We start from the raw sequence: 21,192 nt of genomic DNA, 5'->3' as shown, positions 1-21,192 counted from the left end.
ACTATGGTGTTGGAGAAATCTCCTGTGAGTCCTTGGACTGCAAGGCCATCCAACTGGTCAGTCCTAGAGGAGATCAACCTTGACTGCTCTTTAGAAGACCAGATCCTGAAGATGAAATTCAATTACTTCGACCACCTAATGAGAAGGAAGGACTCACTGAAGAAGAGCCTAATACTGGGAATGACTGAGGGCAAAAGAAGGAGGGGAGGACAGAGAATGAGGTGGCTTGATGGAGTCACCGAAGCAGTCAGTATGAGCTTAAATGGACTCCAGGGGATGGTAGAGCACAGGAAGCCTGGAGGAACGTTGTCCATAGGGCCCCGATGGGTTGGACACGACTTCGCAATTAACAACAATCTGTCTGTCGTCTATCTATCTATCTCTACCCATCTTGTCATGTTTACGTAGTTTATACTGAAGGTGATGACCCTTTGAGAGCTGTATGCAACATCATTTCGTTTTAATGTATGCGGATTAGCGTACATTCAAAGTGACAATTATTCTAATTGTTATTCTAAGTCTAAATTGCGACTTCAGTCGGCAGAAAATCCCCGCTAGGCTTTTTCAAGTTGCCCACCGCGCACCGCCTCTCTTAACAGCGTTCAAATAGAGACCGGGGCTAACATTTGGCACACGCTTCCCGTGCCGTTCACACACGCCAGAGGGCCCCTTCCACCAATCAGACGCGAGAGACTCGGGAACACGACTCCTCCCATCGGCCACGTTGGTTGGAAGAAAATGAAAGTTATCTAGGAAATTTGGGGCGTTTGAAAGCGAAACGCTCCTCTCCGACCCCCGCCTTGCACCGTTTTCGCCCTCCGGAGTGTTGCAGAGGAGCTGGCTGGAGAGGTGGAGGTCCCTGCCTAGGTTTTGCTCGTCCAGACCATGGGGGATCTGGGGAGACCCGGGTCTCAGAACAGCCCTGAAAAACGAACCTCCGAGTCGAGGGCGTCGGAAGGGCTGCATCTGCAAGCCGTCGAAGGGTTGTGGGGAGAAGCCCTCTGTGAGAAACATCGCGAGCCCCTCACGGTTTTCTGCTGGGAGGACCGCGACCTCATCTGCTTGGTATGCGACAAATCCAAGAAGCACCGAGCCCACCTGGTACTTCCCGCCGAGGAGGCAGCTCAAGATTACAGGGTAACGAATTTACTTTTAGCTGGCGTAGGGGAGGCGGTTGCTGTCACTCTTCCCTGTTTGAGGCGGTGGACTTCTGCCCTGCTTGCCGGCACCTTGAGAGCCCTCCTCCTGAACTTGTGCGTTGATTGAATACCTCTAAAAAAAACTGACATTGCACAATATTCTTAATTCTAAAGCCATTTGAACAACACTATTGCAGTAAATATGTGCTGTGCAACCCAACCACCCCATTAGGATTTAATGTGATGGGGAAGGCAGCAGCTGGATTCCCCAGGACTGACTGTATGCCAGATTATGCCTAGGGTACTGTGCAAACCCAGTTTAATTATTCTAGCTCCCCCCTCCTTGGAAACTTAGACTGATGCCCTTAAGAATTGGTGCTCTAGAATTGGTTCCTTCAGTCCCCCAATAGAATCAGCTTCCCAAGTGATTTAGCATTTCAATAATTGTTGAGGAATAATCTTGACAGATTTTGTTTGTTCAGAAAGAGATCCAGATCAAGCTACAGAATCTGAAGCTGGGGAGAAAGGCCATTGAAGGATCAAAGCAGACTCAGGAGAAGCAAACGGCTGCATATTTGGTAGGTAACTTGTTCATATACAGTACTAAGGAAAACTATAGCAGTTTCTCTTCACTGAAATACATCCCCCCACTTTGTTGCATATTTCATAAAATAAAGTAGATTTGAGTGTCTGAAAAATAGTCATGAGCAATTTTTGTCCACTAAATACAGAATGCAGGTTTATAGCCTATAGTTGCCTTTATTTTATTTTATTTTATTTTATTTTATTTATATATATATATATATATATATATATATATATATATATATATATATATATATATATATATATATATATATATATATATATATATATATATAATTTTGTTTATTTTATTTATTTATTTATTTATTTATTTTGTTTTATTTGTTTTCCTTTGTTTTATTTGTTTTATTTTATTTTGCATTTGGGGCATCATGGATTAGCAGTTAAAGACACTGAGTTTGACAGCTGGACAGCTGACAGCCCAGGTTCAAGACCCAAGTGCTGCAACTAGGTGAGCTCCCATTCCTTTCCCCAGCTCCTGCCCACCTAGCAGTTTGAAAACATGTGAATGTGAGTAGATAAAGAGTTACCATTTTGGTGGGAAGATAACAGCATTCGGTGAACCTTTGGTGTATCACACAACCACAGAAAATATCTTCAGACAATGCTGGCTCCCTCAGCCAAGAAACAGAGATCAGCAGTGCAGAGTTGGATAGCACTGGACAGGGAAACTTTGTCTCCCCCCCCCACTTTATATCTTGTCTTTCCATTAGGAAAGGTGGTTTGCTTGAGTTTTCATCCTGTGAAGGAGGTGAGGCTCTAGTGACTGATTCACCCAAATGAGTTTTGTAAATCTGTAGGAACTTGACCCTGAGTCCTGTAGTCCTGGTATCACAGTCTACCCAAGGGGTGATTTGTCTTTCCAATTCAATATAATTGCTTTGTGTATGTGTCTCTCCAGGGGGAGGAGAACAGAAATCTGCTTAATCATCCCCCCCCCCCAAATGTGCATTCAGGCACATAAAGGTACTCCTTGTTTAACAACCAGTCATTTTACAACCACTTGACTTTTTAACAGCCATGGGACAGGTGCTTTATGGCTTGTAAAGCACTCCATGGTAGTGGATCTGGATATTTGAGAGACCGCCTTCTGCCGATCACCTCCCTCTGACCGATTTGATCCCACAGGCTGGGCCTCCTCCGAATCCCATCCGCCAGTCAATGTCGACTGGCGACTACACGGAGGAGAGCCTTTTCTGTTGCAGCCCCGACCCTGTGGAACGAGCTCCCCGTTGAAATTCGTACCCTCACCACCATCCAGACCTTCCGCACAGCCCTCAAGACCTGGCTCTCCCAGCAGGCCTGGGGATAGGTTTCCAATTTACCCGCCCAAGTGTTGACTGTTGAATGCATGTTGTGGTTTAACCATTTTATTTTGTTCACTATTGTTTGTCTCCTGGTACTGCACCCCCTCCCCTTGTGATTGTAAGCCGCCCTGAGTCCCCTCAGGGAGAAGGGCGGCCTATAAATCTCAATAAAATGAGTAAATGAGTAAAGTACCCTGGCCATTGTAAATGCCCTTCCACCCTGTGTTCATCATTCATCGACTGCTTGTTTGGCAGGTCAGCATTACGACCAGTCAGAGAAATTCTGCAGTAACACAACGGTGATTTGTAATGCCTTTTGCTGATCTCTGGCAAAAAACACTAATTCAAATGAATGAATTCGCTCAAGAGCCATGGCTTCACTTAACAACTATCGTGAAAAAGGCTGGAAAATTACTTTTGGTCACAAGGGTGCCTCAATGACCAAAAAGTTTTGCAACCTAATTCTGGGCTCACTTAAGGTTGTAAGCCGAGGGGTATCTGTAATGATAGGCACTAGCAATATATTGACCAATGTAGTATTAATTAATAACAGCAATATTGTGATATGGTGGCAATGTTCCTTTACATAAAATGCTGGTGCTGAAGTATATGGTTAATTATATAGAAACAACCTTAGTCTTATTGACTTTTTATTTTCTTTCTCTGTCGACTGCAGGAAGACATCAAAGCACAGAGAAGAAAGATTGTGCAGGCCTTCCAGGAACTCCACTCGTTTCTAGAAGAGCAGGAATGTGGCCTCTTGACTCGGTTGAGTGACCTGGAGAAGCAAGAGGATGAAAGTAGCACCAGACTTTCAAACAACATTTCGCTTCTCAGTGACCTGATCTGTGACCTGGAGAAGCACTGTCAGAGGCCTGCGGGTGAATTTTTGCAGGTGGATGTAGGGTTGTTGCTTTTTTAAACATAAATTGCTGGGGCTGTTTCTCCCTGAAGCTAAGCATCTTTGCAAATTCACAACACAGATTATCATCTTTGCAAAGATGCTTAGGTGGCAAAACAAAGATGATAATCTGCGTTGTGAATTCAGTTGTAAATTCAGTAAGAATCTTGTGACACTGGATTTTCTCAGAATCCCACTGACAGATGTTCTTTCTTTACAAAATAAATGCAGGGATATAGAACTTTGAACCAAACCTCTTTCTACTCAGTGGAATATTTCTAAGCATTTCCGGAGGAATTAACAAACACTGGGTGTTTGTTAATATGGTTTATTGGGCTAGGGATATTTCTTTTTCTTTTTGTCTTCACTGTGAGTTGTATTGTGTTGGTGAGCTGGACTGAGGGAGCGCAACCAATCTCATTGTACATATGATGTGCACTGACAATTATTATTATTATACAGTTGTATCACAGCGGCCAGTTGTTTCATCGGATTTGGCATTGGTTACTAGTCGGGCCCCACCCAGGGGCCTAGGACGTCGTAACGTATTTTCGTAATATGCGTGCAGATCCAAGCAGTGCGGCTTTTTGCATTTGACTGATGGTGATTTTGTCAATTTTTAACTGTTTTAAATGTAATTCCAGTGCTTTTGGAATAGCACCCAGTGTGCCAATTACCACTGGAATTACCACTGCTGGTTTGTGCCATAGTCATTGAATTTCGATTTTTAAGCCCTGGTATTTTGCGATTTTTTCATGTTCCTTCTCGGCGACCCTGCTATCACCTGGTATTGCAATATCTATGATTGTAACCTTGTTTTTCTCAACCAGTGTGATGTCTGGTGTATTATGCGCCAGTATTTTGTCCGTTTGTATACGGAAATCCCACAAGATCTTGACCATCTGATTTTCGGTGACTTTTTCAGGCTGATGTTCCCACCAGTTTGTTGCTGTTTTAATATTAAAATTTTTGCACAAATTCCAATGGATCATTTGCGCTACTGAATTGTGCCGCAATTTATAATCAGTCTGTGCGATTTTTTTACAGCAGCTGATTATGTGATCAACAGTTTCATCAGCTTCTTTGCAAAGTCTGCATTTGGCATCATCAGAGGATTTTTCGATTTTGGCCTTAATGGCATTTGTGCGGATAGCTTGTTCTTGCACAGCCAGGATTAGTGACTCTGTTTCTTTCTTTAATGTACCTGTTGTTAACCATAACCAAGTTTGTTCACTGTCCACTTTATCTTTTATTTTTTCCAGAAATTGGCCATGCAGTGCTTTGTTCTGCCAACTCTTCATTCTTGATTTTATCACATCTTTTCTGTATTCTTGTTTCGTCTGTTGGGCCTTCAGTAGATTTTTGTTCTTTACTTCGATTAATAGATGTTCTTGACTTTCTTTTAAATAATCAGCCAGTGCATGTTTTTCTTCTTCAACTGTTTGCTTCACTTGTAATAATCCTCTGCCACCTGATTTTCGGGGCAGATATAGTCTATCAATAGCCTCTTTTTTCTGGCTCTGAGTTGTAATAACAGGCCATTATGGCACGATTTTCATCTGCACTATATTTTTGTTGTTTTGTTGGCTGGTCCACTTGTAACCCACTTGTCAACGGATGTCCAGGGACCCCAACATCCGTCGCGGCCCTTGTTAACCTGCGCGACGACCAATGCGGTATGGAATTCTTATTTGTTTTTTTCACCATATTGTATGGGTTGGCGTTTTTTTTTTACGGGACCAGATGCCAACCTGACCCCAACCCTCCTCCTTTCTCATCCGGGCTTGGGACCGGCAACGGCGGAGTTATCGTTGTTGTTGTTGTTGTTGTTGTTGTTGTTGTTGTTGTTGTTGTGGTTATTATTATTATTATTATTATTATTGTTGTTGTTGTTATTATTTGCTTTTAGTAACCACTTCTTGTTTTAGTTTATCTCCTTTAGGTCCCTTAGTTATATGCTATTTTTCTTTTTTCTTAAATTGTAAAATCCTCCTGAACAAAGTTGTTCTCTGATAATTGTTTTCCTCTTCACAAAGTAACTCAAATGTCTCTGGTTTCTCTAGAATCTCAAGGAAACTTTAAGCAGGTATGTGATTTATAATCTTTTGGGGCTAATAATGAATTTAAGTGGTTACAGAAAAATATACCATATTTTTCGGAGTATAAGATGCACAAAGGTTTTGAAAAGGCAAATTTTTAAAAAAGTTTTTGCACTCTGCAAGCCCCCCAAAAACAGGCCTGTTTTTTTTTCCAAAAAAAGGGCACAAATAGCCTTTAGGAGTCTTATAGAGTGCTCCTGGGGGCTGGAGGGGGATGTCTGCCTTCCCCAGCCCCCAGGAGCCCTCTGAAAGCCTCCTAAAAGCTATGCAGGACTATTTTGGTGAAGGGAGCAGGGTTTCAGGAGTAAAAAATGCTGTATTCAGTGTATAAGATGCACCCAGATTTTCAGCCTCTTTTGAGGGAAAAAGGTGCGTCTTATACTCCGAAAAATACAGTGTGTATGTATTGGAAATTAATCTGGAGACAGTCTGGCTGTGCTTCTGATTTTTCTCTTACCAGATGCTTGGAAGCAGTCAAACAACAGGGGAAGCCACAGAACTAAAATAGTTTGGTACTTCTCTGATCTCCTAGGTGTAAAAAGGGTGAGCTCCTTTGCTTCCATGAGAAACCTGTTAACCTGGAAAAAGATCTCAGAGCCATCTCTCAGCAAAGTGATCTATTAATGGAAAACTTCAAGAAATTTAGAGGTACAGAAGCTACATAAGAAATACACGTTTCTGTAATTGTAGGGTAAACCTTGTTCCTGTGAAATGATCTCTTCCAAATGGGGAAAAAGTAGAGAGGGTAGAAAGAAGGAATAGATTAATTCTGAGGACTTACTCTAGATTTGATGAGAATTTCTATTTTCATGAATACCGAAAGAAGTTATGGAGGAATGGCAGAAGTATTTACATTGAAATGTCCATCTCACATTGTCCGGAAGTATTATGGTAATGTTGAGGGCAGTGTTTCTCAACCTTGGCAACTTTAAGGTGTGTGGACTTCAGCTCCCAGCCAACATGATGGTTGGGAAATTCTGAGAGTTGAAGGCTACAGTTCTTAAAGTTTGCATGGCTGAGAAACATTGGTTGAGGGTATTATGGGAAATTTAAATGGCAACTCCTGATATTGACTTGCCATTACCCAAGACGTTTTCCAAAAGGTCCATTTTAATGAATGGATCTGCTGTTTTGACTGTGAAAATGCCATTTTAAGCATTTCAGTATCATTCTTAGCTGAAGAAAAAACGTTTTGCTACTTTTTTGAACATATCCAAGAAAAATATTTTGCTCAACCTGAGAAACAACCACTTGAAAAAGATGATTGGAACAGCACTTACAAGAAAAATTGAAATTCTAAAAGAGGAGTGGGTCCAAGGCAGACATCTCCTTGAGGATGATCTATGGGTCCTGTTACACCTCAGGAAACAAGAGATTATACACTTCTTACTAATGATCTTGTGGCAAGCATGTGGCAAGACATTGTGCAAACAAATTTCAATTTTCAATTTTCCTTTTCTGGAGCAGAGAGAGAAAAAAATTAAAGCCATCCAGATGTTGCTGAATTAAACTTCCTAGCAGCATTACCCAGTGTGGCCAGTGATAGGGAATGCTGGGAATCATAGGTATCCTCAGATCTGGAGCATGGGATTATGTGTGGGATTATGTTACCTTTAAACAAGGCAGTTTTAAAGACATGCTCAGAGCCCCTGATGTCACATTTGATTCTTAATTCTATTGCTGAAGCAGCTAGCAATATCTTCTGAATGTGGCAATTTTTTGAGCAGAAATTCTCTGAATCTTTCTAATTTTTAGATTCTTTCTTTTATAGATCCTAGGCCTCTATTTAAATTTTTAAACTCTTCCCACTGGGAAGTAAGTAAGTAAGTAAGTAAGTAAGTAAGTAAGTAAGTAAGTAAAGAAGGAAGGAAGGAAGGAAGGAAGGAAGGAAGGAAGGAAGGAAGGAAGGATAAAAGGATAAACAGGTGTTTGTGTGTGTGTGTGTGTGTGCACGCACACACACAAATTCTCCAGTGTGTTCTTGATAGAAGGACCAAATCTTCATTCTTCTTTCTTGCCTAGAATCACTGATGGACGAATTGTTGAAAAGCAAGACCAGAGGGCTTAATGCTGTCCTCCTGAGTCAGACTGCTCAGCCTGATCAGCCCCAAATCTTCTGGCCACGATTGTATAATGATGTCGTGAGAGCAGACAAGAAAGGTGAGGCTGCCTTTTCTTAATTTGTTTTTTTTTTTCACTCTTGCATACAATACCTTTGGAACTTGCAACTTGGGTAGGATTAAAAGTTTGCTGCTTCTAAGTTTTGGAGAATCTTCATATTGTAGAGGTATAGATGGCTAATCTATAGATCAGTGACGGAGAACTTTTTCAGCACCGAGAGACCAAACCAGAATGTGTGTGCATGCACGTGCATGCACATGCGCGTGCATGCATGTGCATGCGCGTGCATGTGTGCATGCGCGTGCATGTGTGCATGCCAGAGCACCGAAAACCCAAAGACCAGCTGGCCAGTGTGCATCTACCTATTTTTTGGCCATTTTTAAGCTGTTTTGAGGCCATTTTTGAGTCATTTGTTGGACCCATTTTGGCTCGAAAAACAGTCCCAAAACAGCCTAGAAAGGGCCTGACAAAAGGTGTGGTTTTGGGCCATTTTTCAGGACATTTTCAGGCTGTTTTTGAGCCATTTTTCAGGACATTTGGGGCCATATTTCAGGGCCACAAATGGCTCAAAAAACTGCCCAAAAACCAGCTGAAAAACAGCCCAGAAGACAGCCTGTTGGCTGTTTTCCAGGCCATTTTCTAGTGCTCCAGCACCCACGAAGACCAGTTGGCAATGGTGCTCATGCCCACAGAGAGGGCTCTGTGTGCCACCTCTGGCACGCGGGCCGTAGGTTCGTCATCACTACTATAGATGGTTAGTCAAGGGGTTAAGGCACCAGGCTAAAAACAGGGAGACTGTGAGTTCTAGTCCTGCCTTAGACACAAAGCCACCTGGTTAACCTTGGGTCTCTCACTCTCTCAGCTCAACTCACCTCACACAGTGGTGGTGAGGTAAGAGGAAGAAGAAGTATTAGGTATATTTACCGCCCTGAATTACAGATAGTCCTCGACTTGCAACGGGTCGGTTAGTGACCATTTGAAGTTAAACCGGTCCTGAAAAGAGGAGTTGCAACCCTGATTCAAAGTTCTGACATCTGTCCTTACAAATCACATCACCATATTTTGGACACTCAGCAACTGGCTCTGATCTATGGCCATTTGCAGTCCTGCGATTGTTATTTATGATGTTTTAACCGGCATTTGCTTCCAGTATCCAACTAAAATGGCCCATAGCGAAAAATCGGCTCATTTAATGACTATGGCATTTGCTTAACAACTGCGGTGTTTGTTCAATAACCATGCAAAAATTGTAAAATTGAGTGCGGTCACATGATATGACCCACTTTACAGCTGAAATTGCAGGCTCAATTACAGTTATAAGTCAAGGACTATGTTTATAAAAATAATAAAGGCGGGATAAACAAAATCTTTAAAAATCACATGGTTTATTTTTCACATAATAGAAATAATGGAATGGAATAGAATAACTTTATTGTCACTTTAAATGTACACTAATCAGTATACCTTTAAAATGAAATTTCATTGCACACAGCTCTCAAAAGGGTCTCCACCTCCAATATACACTACATAAACATGACAAAATAAGCAAATAAATAAATAAATAAATAATTATGCATAGACCCGCCACGTATGTTATGCAACTTGCATAAGTGTTCGCAGGAGTCTCACCCTGCTTAAGAGATGATGGAGAGAAAGATTCAAAGGTGCAGAGGTCAATAGGTGATCTCCAAAATAACCAACGCATGTCGAGATTGTGCGGTTGACGCTGAAGCTAAGCTGTTGGGCAAATGAACACTCGCTGTTGCGTGTGAGCATTTGTATCGCTTTCCTGGCAGGAAACAGCGGTTTGGATTTAATTGGATAATTGAGAAGGCAGGTTGGGGGCCGAGAAGACAGCATGAACCATTAGTCTTTTTCTGTTTCTCTCAGTCTCCCCAGTCAGCGTGACCCTAGATCCACGTACGGCCAATCCCCATCTCCTCCTCGGATCGGATCAGAAGACAGTCACGCGCCTGGATCACAGGCAGACCTTGCCGGACAATCCTGAGAGGTTTGATGCCGAGTTCTTTGTGCTGGGCTGTGAAAGCTTCTGCTCTGGGAAGCACTCCTGGGTGGTGAACGTCGAGCAGGGGCAGAACTGGGCCATTGGCATCGCCCGGGAGTCTGTGAGGAGGAAGGGGAGCCTCAGCCTCAGCCCACAGCAAGGCATTTGGGCAGTACAGCAGTGCTGGGGCCAGCTGCAAGCGCTGACCTCCCGCTGGACTACCCTGTTTCTGCTCAGGAAGCCCAAGAGGATCAGAGTACATCTGGATTATGAGGGAGGGTGGGTGGCCTTTTTCGATGCAGAGCTGGATGCTCCCATTTTTACTTTTCCGCCTACCTCGTTCAAGCGAGAGAGGATTCACCCTTGGTTCTGGGTGGCGTCTGGATCCCAGCTCACCTTGTGCCCCTGAGATTATTCCAGGCATTTGGGATTTCAGCAATTTGAGCAGCCTTGTGTAATATTGGACGTAAAGCAGCGATGTGACAATTGCTTCGGAACTACATAGGTTAACTATGTCAGCAGAGAAATGATTGTTTTTTCGAATTTTTAGTGAGGCATTAAAGGTCACTGAAAGCACCACTCAGGGATATATTTTAATGGAAGGAATTGCGATGGTATAAAATGGCTTTTAACCAGCTCTGATGGAAGGGGGGGGCGGGGAATGGCGATTTTAAAATGCTTACATAGTTGGACACTTATCTCCCAGGAGAGTTGTTCTCCCATGCCACTTCTGTAGCAGAGTTCAAAATAAAATAAATGTACTGGAGTGGATACCTAGTCAAAATATAAAACATGTTTCTAGTCCTCATGGCTGAGGACCGAGGAGCCGAGGTGGCGCAGTGGTTAGGGTGCAGTACTGCAGGCCACTTCAGCTGACTGTCATCTGCAGTTCGGCGGTTCTAATCTAACCGGCTCAAGGTTGACTCAGCCTTCCATCCTTCCGAGGTGGGTGAAATGAGGACCCGGATTGTTGTTGGGGGCGATATGCTGACTCTGTAAACCGCTTAGGGCTGAAAGCCCTATGAAGCGGTATATAAGTCTAACTGCTATTGCTATGGAAAAATTGTGAGGTGGCACTTTTAATTAAGAATTTAGAATCAGACCTGGGGCTACTTGTCTTTTTGGCAAATCTGAAGTCAAAGCCTTCAACAGAGAAATTTCTGGGGCATTGTAGATCATTTATATTCCCATCTCCCTCTCCTCCTGCATTGGGGGCAGAAGAGCTTTGTATCTTGAAACTCCTACACCCTTCCCCCTCCACTCATTTTCTTCTGCTGTAAAGGCTTCCTATATCTATTCCAGTGCCAAGATTTCTGTGTGAAGTAAGTTGCATCTCAATTTACAACATAATTTGCTGTGTTTTTTTCCACCGTTTCTTAGTGAAGTTATCTCCACACTGAGTTGGAAATAACATGTAAAGTTTAAAAATGAATCATGCAAGCAAATACAATCATATATCTATTTATGTAAGGCTATTATTCCATTGCACAATGCATATATTTGGGTTGTACTGTCATACATCTGATTGGAGTTTTCTGGTTGCAAAGTTTAACATTTTTTGTGACTCATCTGGCACAAAGACACACTTACTTTAAAACAAAAATCCATGTCACTACTGTGAATAACACCAAATTGCTTCAAAGCAACTACTTGTGTTTAATTTTGCAGTGTTGATTCACTATTATTTGAATGACCATTTTTGTATCACTTTCTAAAGGAAGTCTCCTATAAGACCAATAAAAATTCAGAGGCATTGTCACTGGTTTCATATATCAAGTAATGAGTAAGAAAGGCTGACCTAGCTTAAGTGCAAAATACAGTGCAATAGAGTAAGGTTTGGATTTTGCAACAGATAATTTGATCCATGAGGTAAAATCATAAACGTATTTATTCAAAATAGCATTTCTCATTGTATGTATGGTTATTTTATTGCATTGTAAAGGCTTTCCAGACTGACTATTGTCAAGAAAAACACCATTTAACTGAAACTATGATCAATTGATATTTAATTGGGCCTAAACATCTGTTGCAGTTTAAAGACTAATATATTTATTGCAGCATATACTCGTTATTTCAGAGATCTGTTTTATCAAGAACAGGAAGCAGTCATGGAAGTGGCCCATATAGTGTATATAGTGAAATCTTCTGCTGGCAAAATGAATTCAACATTAAGAAACCAAACAGCTCTCAGTCGTCATAGAGCAAATATAATTATGGAACTCTAATAAAAAGATTGAAGTCAACCAGTACTCAAGATTAAATGGCAAGAACTTTTGAGTAAAATAGGACCCTGCAATAAAACTACAATTTTAAACCCATTTGGCTTGTATTTCCACAGTTTACAAGTTTCAAGAGGCAAAATGGATGACTTAAGCCATGGAGGTCTTTGAGATATGTAGATTTCATACATGAAAATTCAGATGCCACAATTTTTAAATAAGCCATCCAGAGTGTAGTGCAGCTATCTGGATGATGGGAATTATTCATAATTGATCAATGTCTGTAATAATTACCGATACTACATCTCATAGAAGTAAGTAGTTATTAATCAGCCACTATGTTTAATAAAGGAGTAACAAAAACCAGGGCATTCATACATTTGGTTAAAAATACAATAACTTTCCTTTAAGACTATTCTTCAGCTTTAAAGTTTTATTAAAACAAGGGGAATGTGGTTAATGGAATGTTGTCATTAAAAGCCAGCTGGAGTTCTATTTCTTCTGAAAGTAGATAGCTGATAGTACATTACTATGTGACCTATAGAAAATAGATGAGTGTCAGTTCAAATTATTTCTCTGTACCTTTGGCAGCGAAAAAAACGATTAAAGCTCTTCTTTCCCACTTCAAGGAAAGTGTGTTGTCTTTAAACTTTAACCAGTGGATCTTCTTCAGATCTAAAAACACTGGGGGGGGGGGGGAGAATCCAACTTGAGGGAGAGAAAAAAAAAGAAACACTATTCTGCCCCAGTTGTCCTAAACAGTATCAGCACTCTGCATTCTCATAAGGAGATAAATGCCTCTAGTCATACATGGTAGCAGCTCAAGAATATAGCCTGATTAAACAGCAACAATATCGCAAGTTTATAAACCCTCATTGTCGCAATGATAAGCTTAAAAACATGCTTCATGAGACAACAGAAGTCAGAGAAGGGCTAAACAATAGCCAGATAATAGTATCTTGGTCTTGCAGATGTTTTTGCTCTTTTCTACAGAAACAGCTCCAATTACAACAACTAATGTATATCTCACAAGATATCCTGGCCATGTAACCTATTGTCATTTAATGAATCATTTGAAGTCACTTGGAGCAGAATTTTCTTTGTTAGTGTGTGGCGTAAAAACCTACAACAGTCTTACAGGTTTATTACCTATAATCAATGACGTCCCACTGGATGGGATGAGAGTTTACTCTCCTGTAAGGAGCACAATACTGCAGCCTTCCTAATGTAGACCAGGGGTCTCCAAACTTGGCAACTTTTAAGACTTGTGGACTTCAACTCCCAGAATTCTCCATACTGTCTGGGGAACTGGGAGTTGAAGTCCACAAATCTTAAAGTTGCCAAGTTTGGAGACCTCTGGAGTAGACTTTCAACAAAGAAATGATGCAAAAGAGCTCATCGGGAAGACACTATTTGTCGTCCCCTTGGAGCGGGGACATCCGTGCCAGGATTTTTCGCAACGCTTTTCATGTGAACTCTCCGGTGGCTAACCAGGTGGGAGCTTTGGTTAAATCGTTTCCCACACTCCGGACACTCATAGGGCTTCTCCCCTGTGTGGATCCTCTGGTGTTTGTTCAAGTCTGAATTCCGGACAAAACTCCTTCCACACTCCAGGCAGTTGAATGGCCGGTCTCCCGTGTGCATCCTCTGGTGTGCCAAGAGGGCTGAGCTGTAGCTGAAAGTCTTTCCACACAGGAGGCATTTGTATCGCCTCTCTTCCTGGTGTGACTTGCGATGGACCAGGAGCTGGTGGAGCATGCGGAAGGTTGCTGGGCAGTCGGAGCAAGCGTGCAGCTTCTCGGTGTGTGTCTTCTGGTGGGAGATGAGATGCGACTTGTGACCAAATCGTCGATCGCACTCAGGACAGATGTATGGTTTTTCCCCCGTGTGGGTCCGCTGGTGGGCCGAGAGATTAGAGCTGGTGCTGAAGCATTTCCCACAGTCCTGGCACTCGTAAGGTTTTTCCCCTGTGTGGGTCCGCTCGTGGGCCCGCAGCTGGGAGCTCTGCCGGAAGCCCCTTCCGCAAATGGCGCATTTGTACGGCTTCTCCCCGGTGTGGATCCGCCAGTGCTTGATGAGCACCGAGCCTTCGCTGAAACACCTCCCACAGTCTGAGCAGACGTAGGACTTCTCTCCGGTGTGGGTCCGGCGGTGCACGATCAGCGCTGAGCTGGTGTTGAAGCTCTTCCCGCACTCGGTGCACTTATATGGTTTCTCCCCAGTATGCAGCCTTCGGTGGGTTAAGAGGCTGGAACTGTGGCGGAAGCTTTTCTCGCACACGTCACACTTAAACGGACGGTCGTTTAGGTGCATCTTCCGAGGGCTGTTCTCATAGTCAAAACAAATCTCCTCTGTGAAAGGATTCTGATGCATGCCCAGATCCCTCTTCAGCGTTTTCAATGGTTTAGATTCCAGGAGATCTTCACTTTGCTCAGATAGTTTTTTTGGTGGCTGTTCCACATCAACCAGCAGGGCATCCCTCAGGGGCTGGAGAGATCCTTTGTTACCTTCTCTCTTGATCCAGGCTTCACCTGCTAAAAGGAAGAGAAGCTGCCCATCGGTCATTTATTCTCCACCAAAAGGAGGCCAAAATGAATCTGGGATTTTGATCCTAGAGGAGCAGATAGGGAGGCAGTGTGAAAAAAGAGGGGAATTTAAATCTCTCCCTGCACTCAAGGCTTTGTACGTCTTATTCCTGATGGAGATAGTGTTATGTTTGTTAAAATCATAAATGTTAAAAGAAACATCACCGTCCTGAAGGCAGTTACAAAGTCTAGCTCCAGCATATGTATTCTATTCCTTTTCTAGTTCCTTTAGCACCCAACTGCAAGGTTGAGACAATGGTTGAACTGCTGGTTCTGTGCATTCAAAGGGGAAATTAAAGCCATTTACTGTACATGTACTAAATTCCATTCTGAAGATAGGCAGTGATTCATGTAAACTCTTAGACAGGATGGAAGGGAAATGCAGTGAATCACAGACTAAGACATATAACTATGGTAAAAAGAGTACGTGTATACATTGTTCTTCTATTTAGCATTTGTCTTACTTGATTTCAGGGTCTGCTTGCCTAATTCACATGGCAAAGCCATCAATGCATGATGATACAAGGGTTTGTGTTGCAGAGCCTGATGCTGTTTAGACCTGAGAGTGACTGGCCTATATTCACCCAAATGGTTTCTATGCTTGAGGGAGGTTTAGAATCTGGATTTCCCTATTCTTGAATGGGGGATTGCCTAGCAGTTAAGAAGTCAGGCTTGTCATCTGGAAGTTTGAGACCTGAGCACCGTGCGATGGGGTGAGCTCCCATTACTTGCCCCAGCTCCTGCCCACCTAGCAGTTTGAAAGTATGCAAATGCGAGTAGATAAATAGGTACAACTTCAATGGGAAGGTAACAGAGTTCCATGCACCTCGGCATATAATCATGCCAGCCACATAACCATGGAAGTGTCTTTCGACAATTTAGGCTCCATTGAAACAGAAACAGAGGACTACTGCTCCATAGAGTCAGGCATGACTGGGCAAGAAAAACCTTTACCTTTCCCCCTATTTTTAGTCTAGCATCTTACCTACACCTTGTGTATGTGATTGGCTCTGCCCATGCATGTATTATTGATTTATTTAGTTATTACCAAGCCTATTTGTTCTTATTGTGTTAGATAACAGAAAGAACATTATACCTTGCTAGGTACTCCCAATGTGTTAAGCCAAAACAACCAAATACACAAGCTTAGTGCAATGCAGGAATTTAATGCTTTAAATTTATCTGTGAGAATGTATGACTGTATGGCATTTAAAAAACACCCCTCTCTTGGTTTAGAAGAAATATTTGATTGAGTTTACATATCATGTAATGTATTTGTTTTCAGCATGTATGAATCTCTGTGGGTCTATAATAATGTAGTTTATAGTGGGGGTAGCCAGCCCACTGTTCTCTACACCAATAATTGTTCATGTTGCCAAAATTCAGTGGCAAAATTGCTGACACTCAAGAGGGATGAATTTTGGCATAAAAAGTCCAAGATAACATTGGAAAATCTACAACAAAACATACTTGTTTCTACACTTTAAGTCTCCAAACAACTTTGAAAATGATCTATGATGTTGAAATGTAGTGAGAAAAATGGCACATTGCAACAAGAACTTTATTTCTGGAATGAAAACATTGCAATATTGCTGGAAATGGATTCACGAAATCTCTGGGAAGCAAATCACTCTCATCTCCAAATTCAATCCCCATCTAATTGTATCAAAAATACAGGATTGATTGCCCAACCTGCTTCCTATGCGGATTTCACTGAATCACAGGTCACCTTTGGCAGATCACTGTTGGAATGACATTTAGGAAATATCTTAAATTTAAGATATTTAGGATATCTTAAATATCTTAAATTCAACAGGCTTAGTATCCCAGGGAAGTAGGGAGCTCTCAAGGCAGCTATCTCTGTACAGCTGTAAATCCATAATCCCGCAGTCTTAGTTATTATACCTGTGTTTTAAATGTTTTACATTTTTAATGATTATATTATTTACTTGTGTTATTGTATGACGCTGAGAGTCAGGTATGTGAAATAAACGGCTATCTAAATTTAATAAATAAAGGATGATTTCATCCAAATTAAAGGACCAAAATTCATTGGAAACGCTCATGCAAGGGGAAAGAAACCAACTCCGGTTCTATTTTTCCTAAAATGGAAAAGCGAGCAAACATGTTACAAAGAAAAGGCTCTCCCGGCTAGGTCTCACACTTTTTCCCCAGGTTTTAAATCTTTCCTGTCTTCGTCCGCGCAGCCTAGAAGTAATTCACCCCAATCAATAAGGCAACGGCCAGCGCAATGCTCCATATAACCATCTCTTTCTGGGCACCCCATTCCTCGGGAGGCACCCGGAAAGTTGTCCAGGCACCCTGCCTTCCTCTAGCCCCATCGCAGGAACTTACCGGGCTCCATGCCCAAGCGAGGCGCGCCGCTTTAGCTGACTTTCAATCCCGAGGCGGCTCTAAACCGCAGCGCCGGAGCGCCGATGTCCTTTTCAGAGCCACTTTCCGTCCAAATTCTTGCGGCCTTTTGTGTTGGCCTCGATAAGCATGGTGGGAAATGTAGTCTGGAGAGTGGGGATGCCGCGGGAAGGCCTTCTGGGTAGTGTAGTTCTGCGTTCGCCGCTGACTAAGGGAGGGTAGCCACACAATATTGCACTTTGCAGAGATGGGGTGTTAGGGATCCTGTTGTGGGAAGATGGTGGTGATAGTGAAGCGAAGGACTTGGGGACAAAGACCCATCTCAGCAAGTCGCTGCAAAACTGGCTCATCAGATCTCCCATGTACCCCCCAAAAAACCTCCTTATAGGGAACCACCCTTGCAATCAATTAGAAAATCCATTTTCTAAACTTTTCAGCAAACAACAATTTGCCTTCTTTTAAAACGAGGAATGCCAGTGATTAAAAAAAGATAGGAATAGAAAACTGTGGGGAAAGAATATTGAAATAAAAGCATATTTATTAATGTTAATCTTTTCCCCCTCTCTCCCTACTTTCCTCGTTCTCTCCCACTCTCCCTCCCTCTCTCTCTTACACACACACACACACACACACACACAAACACACACAGTGTGCCATTCAGTTGTTTTCTGAATCCTAGCAACCGGTAGATAGATTTTCTCCATAACAATCTAAACCTAACATAGTGCAATCATTATCACATAAATATCCTTGTTGCTGGTCATCTCCTCCTCCTCTTTCTTTCCACATTTTCCGGCACCAGAACCTTCTCCGAAAAATTGGGTCTTGGCATAATGTGTCCAACGTGTTTGTGCGCAGATATGTGTCAGTGTGGTGGACTTATACTGTATATACGTATAAATTGCTGTGTGAACTTGCATATGGGTGCACGGTTTTGCAGCGTCTGAAGGGAATCTTGTGAAAGAAAAAAAGTTTCAGCACTGAACTCTAGTATTATGAGGCCTAAAAATTTACTTTAGAAAATAGGACAAAAGCACAAAAAAAAATAAAGACACAATATTTTCTTTTCAAAGTTCATCTGCTGTGAATGATTATGCTAAATGATTATTTTTAGCAGTGATTATTTTCTTCATCTTTTGAATGTGACATCCAAGGGAAAAATATACAAACATAACATACCTTGATAAAGTGATTTATTTGGTTAGGAAAATAGAATAGATCCAAAATCTGTAGGGTCCAGTTTTAAGGAAGATTAACTCTACAGCTCTCTACCTCAACTTGATGTGAGCCGTTTATATAATAAGATTGTTGTGTATCTACCGTTGAAAAGCAGGAAGTAATGTTGCATGATCTGCTCTTGTCCCATGTGCACATATTTCGAGCATTTGGGGGTTATATTCCAGACCTGAGGCTTACACAAGAATATATTTTTTTAACTGTTGAAAAACGTTGAAGCAAAATTAAGTACCCAAGCAGAGTCTAATACTCAGGGAAGAATGGAAAAGTGAAGAAAACCAAAATAGAGAAAAGAATAATGCACTCTTCGTCTCCTTTAATTCCCACCGTTGTTGCTTGAGCTGCAAATGATTGAACTAGGGTGGAAAAATAAAGAACGACAGTATTCATTTATGGTGTTTTGCTTCTAAAAAGTGAAATTAAGAGAGGGGGAGGAAAAACACTGCGCCCAACGTGGGGCTCGAACCCACGACCCTGAGATTAAGAGTCTCATGCTCTACCGACTGAGCTAGCCGGGCTGTTGGAAACCTTGCTTTCCAAAGTTTTACTTAACATAAAATGTATTAATTCTATATTTCTGAGTTCGTTCTATTAGTACACTATACTTTACCATTTGTACTACTACTACGTTACTATTGTCTCGGTAGATGATGTGAATCTTGACCAAGTAAATCTTATCTTGTTTGGAAAAATTGCTCCGAAGTTTAGAATGCAGCATAAAACCAGCAAAAGACTATTGGAGCACTTTCCTCTGAATTACCATTAATCATTATAGACATTATGGAAAAAAAGAGTTCCCACTAAAGTAATAGACATCCGAAGTATTGGTTTTTTTTAATTATAAAAGTGAAAGAAAAGAAAGTAGCTGTTTCTGCCCGGTTTCGAACCGGGGACCTTTCGCGTGTGAGGCGAACGTGATAACCACTACACTACAGAAACCCGCTGCTTCGTGCCTTTCCCCTACAACCTACAACACTTTAGTGCTGGAACTAAGACGTTCCTAATTTTTAGTGGTTTTTTTGTAATTATAGTCAGTTCGCAGAGCGAATCGATAGATATTTTTAAACTATCCTGCAAAACAATTCTGGGAAGCAGCCAGCCAAGATGGAATATGGAGGCTATAATCATCTTTATTAAGTCTCCAATAAAATCCACAGGTATCCACAAATACTATATAAAATAGAGGGGTTCTTAGTTAGCAAAGCTGCTTGCCCCTTTACCTCACCCAGAGGGCTCTCAGAACTGGAATCCACATAGTTTTCAAGCAGCCATAGGGTCAAAAAACAGCAGTCTGTTTTACTCCCTCCTATTTAAACAAGCTGTTGCTTTTCTCTGGCAGCATGCCTATTTCTATAGGATCAGTGTTCAGTTCCATTTTGATTTTATTTTATTACTCTATTTACAGACTTTATTAGACACTGATGTATTTCCAATACAATAAAGGCAGTAGAGTAATTAATATTGTAACATTCCAGTCTAAAATGCATGTGAAAAAATAGGTTAAAATAGGCAGCATTAGTAGAACAGTGATTTACAAAGAGTTTTTCATAAATTGACGGCATCCACTGGGCTTAAGATACATAATGGTGGGGGAATAATTATGGTAATTAATTAATAATAAAGTTCGAATGCCTTTTTTCCTCTTGAAACTGCCAAAAATGTTAAATTTTCAAAGCACCTACAAGTGGTCCTGGACATACAATTTGCTTAGTGATCGTTCAGTTACAACAGAACTGAAAAAAATGACTTGTTTTTCACACTAAGGTACTGTTGCAGCATCACATGAGCAAAATTCAGATGATTGGCGAGTGGTTCATATTAATGATGGTTGCAATATACCAGCGTCATTTGTTCCCCTTTTTCAATCTTCTGACAAATAAATTCAATGTGGAAGCCAGATTCATTTAACAACCATGTTATTAACAACTGCAATGTTTCACTTAACAATGGTGACAAGAAAGATCATAAAATGAGGCAAAATTTGCTTAACAAATGCCTCACTTAGAAACAGAAATTTTGGGCTCAATTGTGGTCATAAGTAGAGAACTACCTGTATATCATGGTTTTGCCATCTATATTTGTCTAGAAGGCCTTGTATGCCATTCAAGCCTAAAACTCCACAACTCCTGTTGCAGTACAAGCTTGCAGTTGATGAAAGAAATGTCCTTCTGGGTTCGGCTCCAAGTGGGGAAAAAGACACTGGAGACATGGAGGCTGCTTGGAAAGATGGTTTATTGTTGGACAGGACCCCATGGCTTGAGTCCTGAACAGAAAAGGTGATCACATGCTTCAATGTTGGTGGAGAAGAAGAGAAGGGTGAGGAAGGGGCTTGCTAAGGCTTTTTATAACCTGTTCAGTCCCACCTCTCTGTTTTCTGTTCCTGTGTAAGAAATGTATTCTGATTGGTTGTCAGACTCCCATGGGGCCATGCAGGGGCAACTCTCTAGGCTGTGTTTTGAATCCAGGTTTGTTTGAGTTCTCAGATGCCATGTGGTCAGTTGAGTAAAGAGCCAATATTATCATGCTTTCCTATGGCTGAAGTGGAGAAGTCTTTATTATGTAAAGTGGACTAGCTTGGCCTTCTTAATGACCCATTAACAA

General features: G+C 41.6%; 2 protein-coding genes and 2 non-coding genes across 5 annotated transcripts; 1 reads left to right on the top strand and 3 right to left on the bottom strand.

Moving 5' to 3' along the window:
- The first annotated feature begins 505 nt into the window (after positions 1-505).
- Positions 506-11,180, top strand: LOC106554235 (zinc finger protein RFP). Of its 2 annotated transcripts, none has more exons than XM_087708628.1 (7): positions 506-1,137; positions 1,622-1,717; positions 3,729-3,947; positions 6,017-6,039; positions 6,585-6,700; positions 8,075-8,212; positions 10,064-11,180. In XM_087708628.1, exons 1-7 carry the CDS (start codon positions 886-888, stop codon positions 10,585-10,587), a joined length of 1,368 nt encoding a protein of 455 aa, XP_087564754.1. In that variant the 5' UTR covers positions 506-885; the 3' UTR covers positions 10,588-11,180. The 2 variants fall into 2 exon arrangements, with proteins under 2 accessions (XP_087564754.1, XP_087564755.1); XM_087708629.1 differs by having other exon boundaries at positions 918-1,137; positions 1,626-1,717.
- A 1,888-nt stretch (positions 11,181-13,068) lies between these two features.
- LOC106554237 (uncharacterized) lies at positions 13,069-17,466 on the bottom strand. The gene is made up of 2 exons (XM_014072863.2): positions 17,338-17,466; positions 13,069-14,931 (listed from the first exon to the last, which is right to left on the bottom strand). Exons 1-2 carry the CDS (start codon positions 17,345-17,347, stop codon positions 13,793-13,795), a joined length of 1,149 nt encoding a protein of 382 aa, XP_013928338.2. The 5' UTR covers positions 17,348-17,466; the 3' UTR covers positions 13,069-13,792.
- Positions 17,467-19,036: 1,570 nt separating this feature from the next.
- On the bottom strand, positions 19,037-19,109 carry TRNAK-CUU (transfer RNA lysine (anticodon CUU)). Its single transcript has one exon. It is a non-coding gene; the product is annotated as a tRNA-Lys (tRNA).
- Positions 19,110-19,457: 348 nt separating this feature from the next.
- Positions 19,458-19,530, bottom strand: TRNAV-CAC (transfer RNA valine (anticodon CAC)). Its single transcript has one exon. It is a non-coding gene; the product is annotated as a tRNA-Val (tRNA).
- Positions 19,531-21,192: the final 1,662 nt, after the last annotated feature.

The sequence above is a fragment of the Thamnophis sirtalis genome, unplaced genomic scaffold (genome assembly GCF_051295495.1).
Source record: "Thamnophis sirtalis isolate CommonGarterSnake01/CBP01778 unplaced genomic scaffold, rThaSir2_p1.2 scaffold_3, whole genome shotgun sequence".
Lineage (NCBI taxonomy): Eukaryota > Metazoa > Chordata > Lepidosauria > Squamata > Natricidae > Thamnophis > Thamnophis sirtalis.
This window is presented reverse-complemented; position numbering and strand designations above follow the sequence as displayed.

Excerpts from the sequence above, each read along its gene's own strand:
- LOC106554235 (XM_087708628.1), top strand. The coding sequence starts at position 886 with ATGGGGGATCTGGGGAGACCCGGGTCTCAGAACAGCCCTGAAAAACGA. Across the intron at positions 3,948-6,016 it reads CTGCGGGTGAATTTTTGCAG|AATCTCAAGGAAACTTTAAG; the intron begins GTGGATGTAGGG and ends TGGTTTCTCTAG. Across the intron at positions 6,701-8,074 it reads AAACTTCAAGAAATTTAGAG|AATCACTGATGGACGAATTG; the intron begins GTACAGAAGCTA and ends TTTCTTGCCTAG.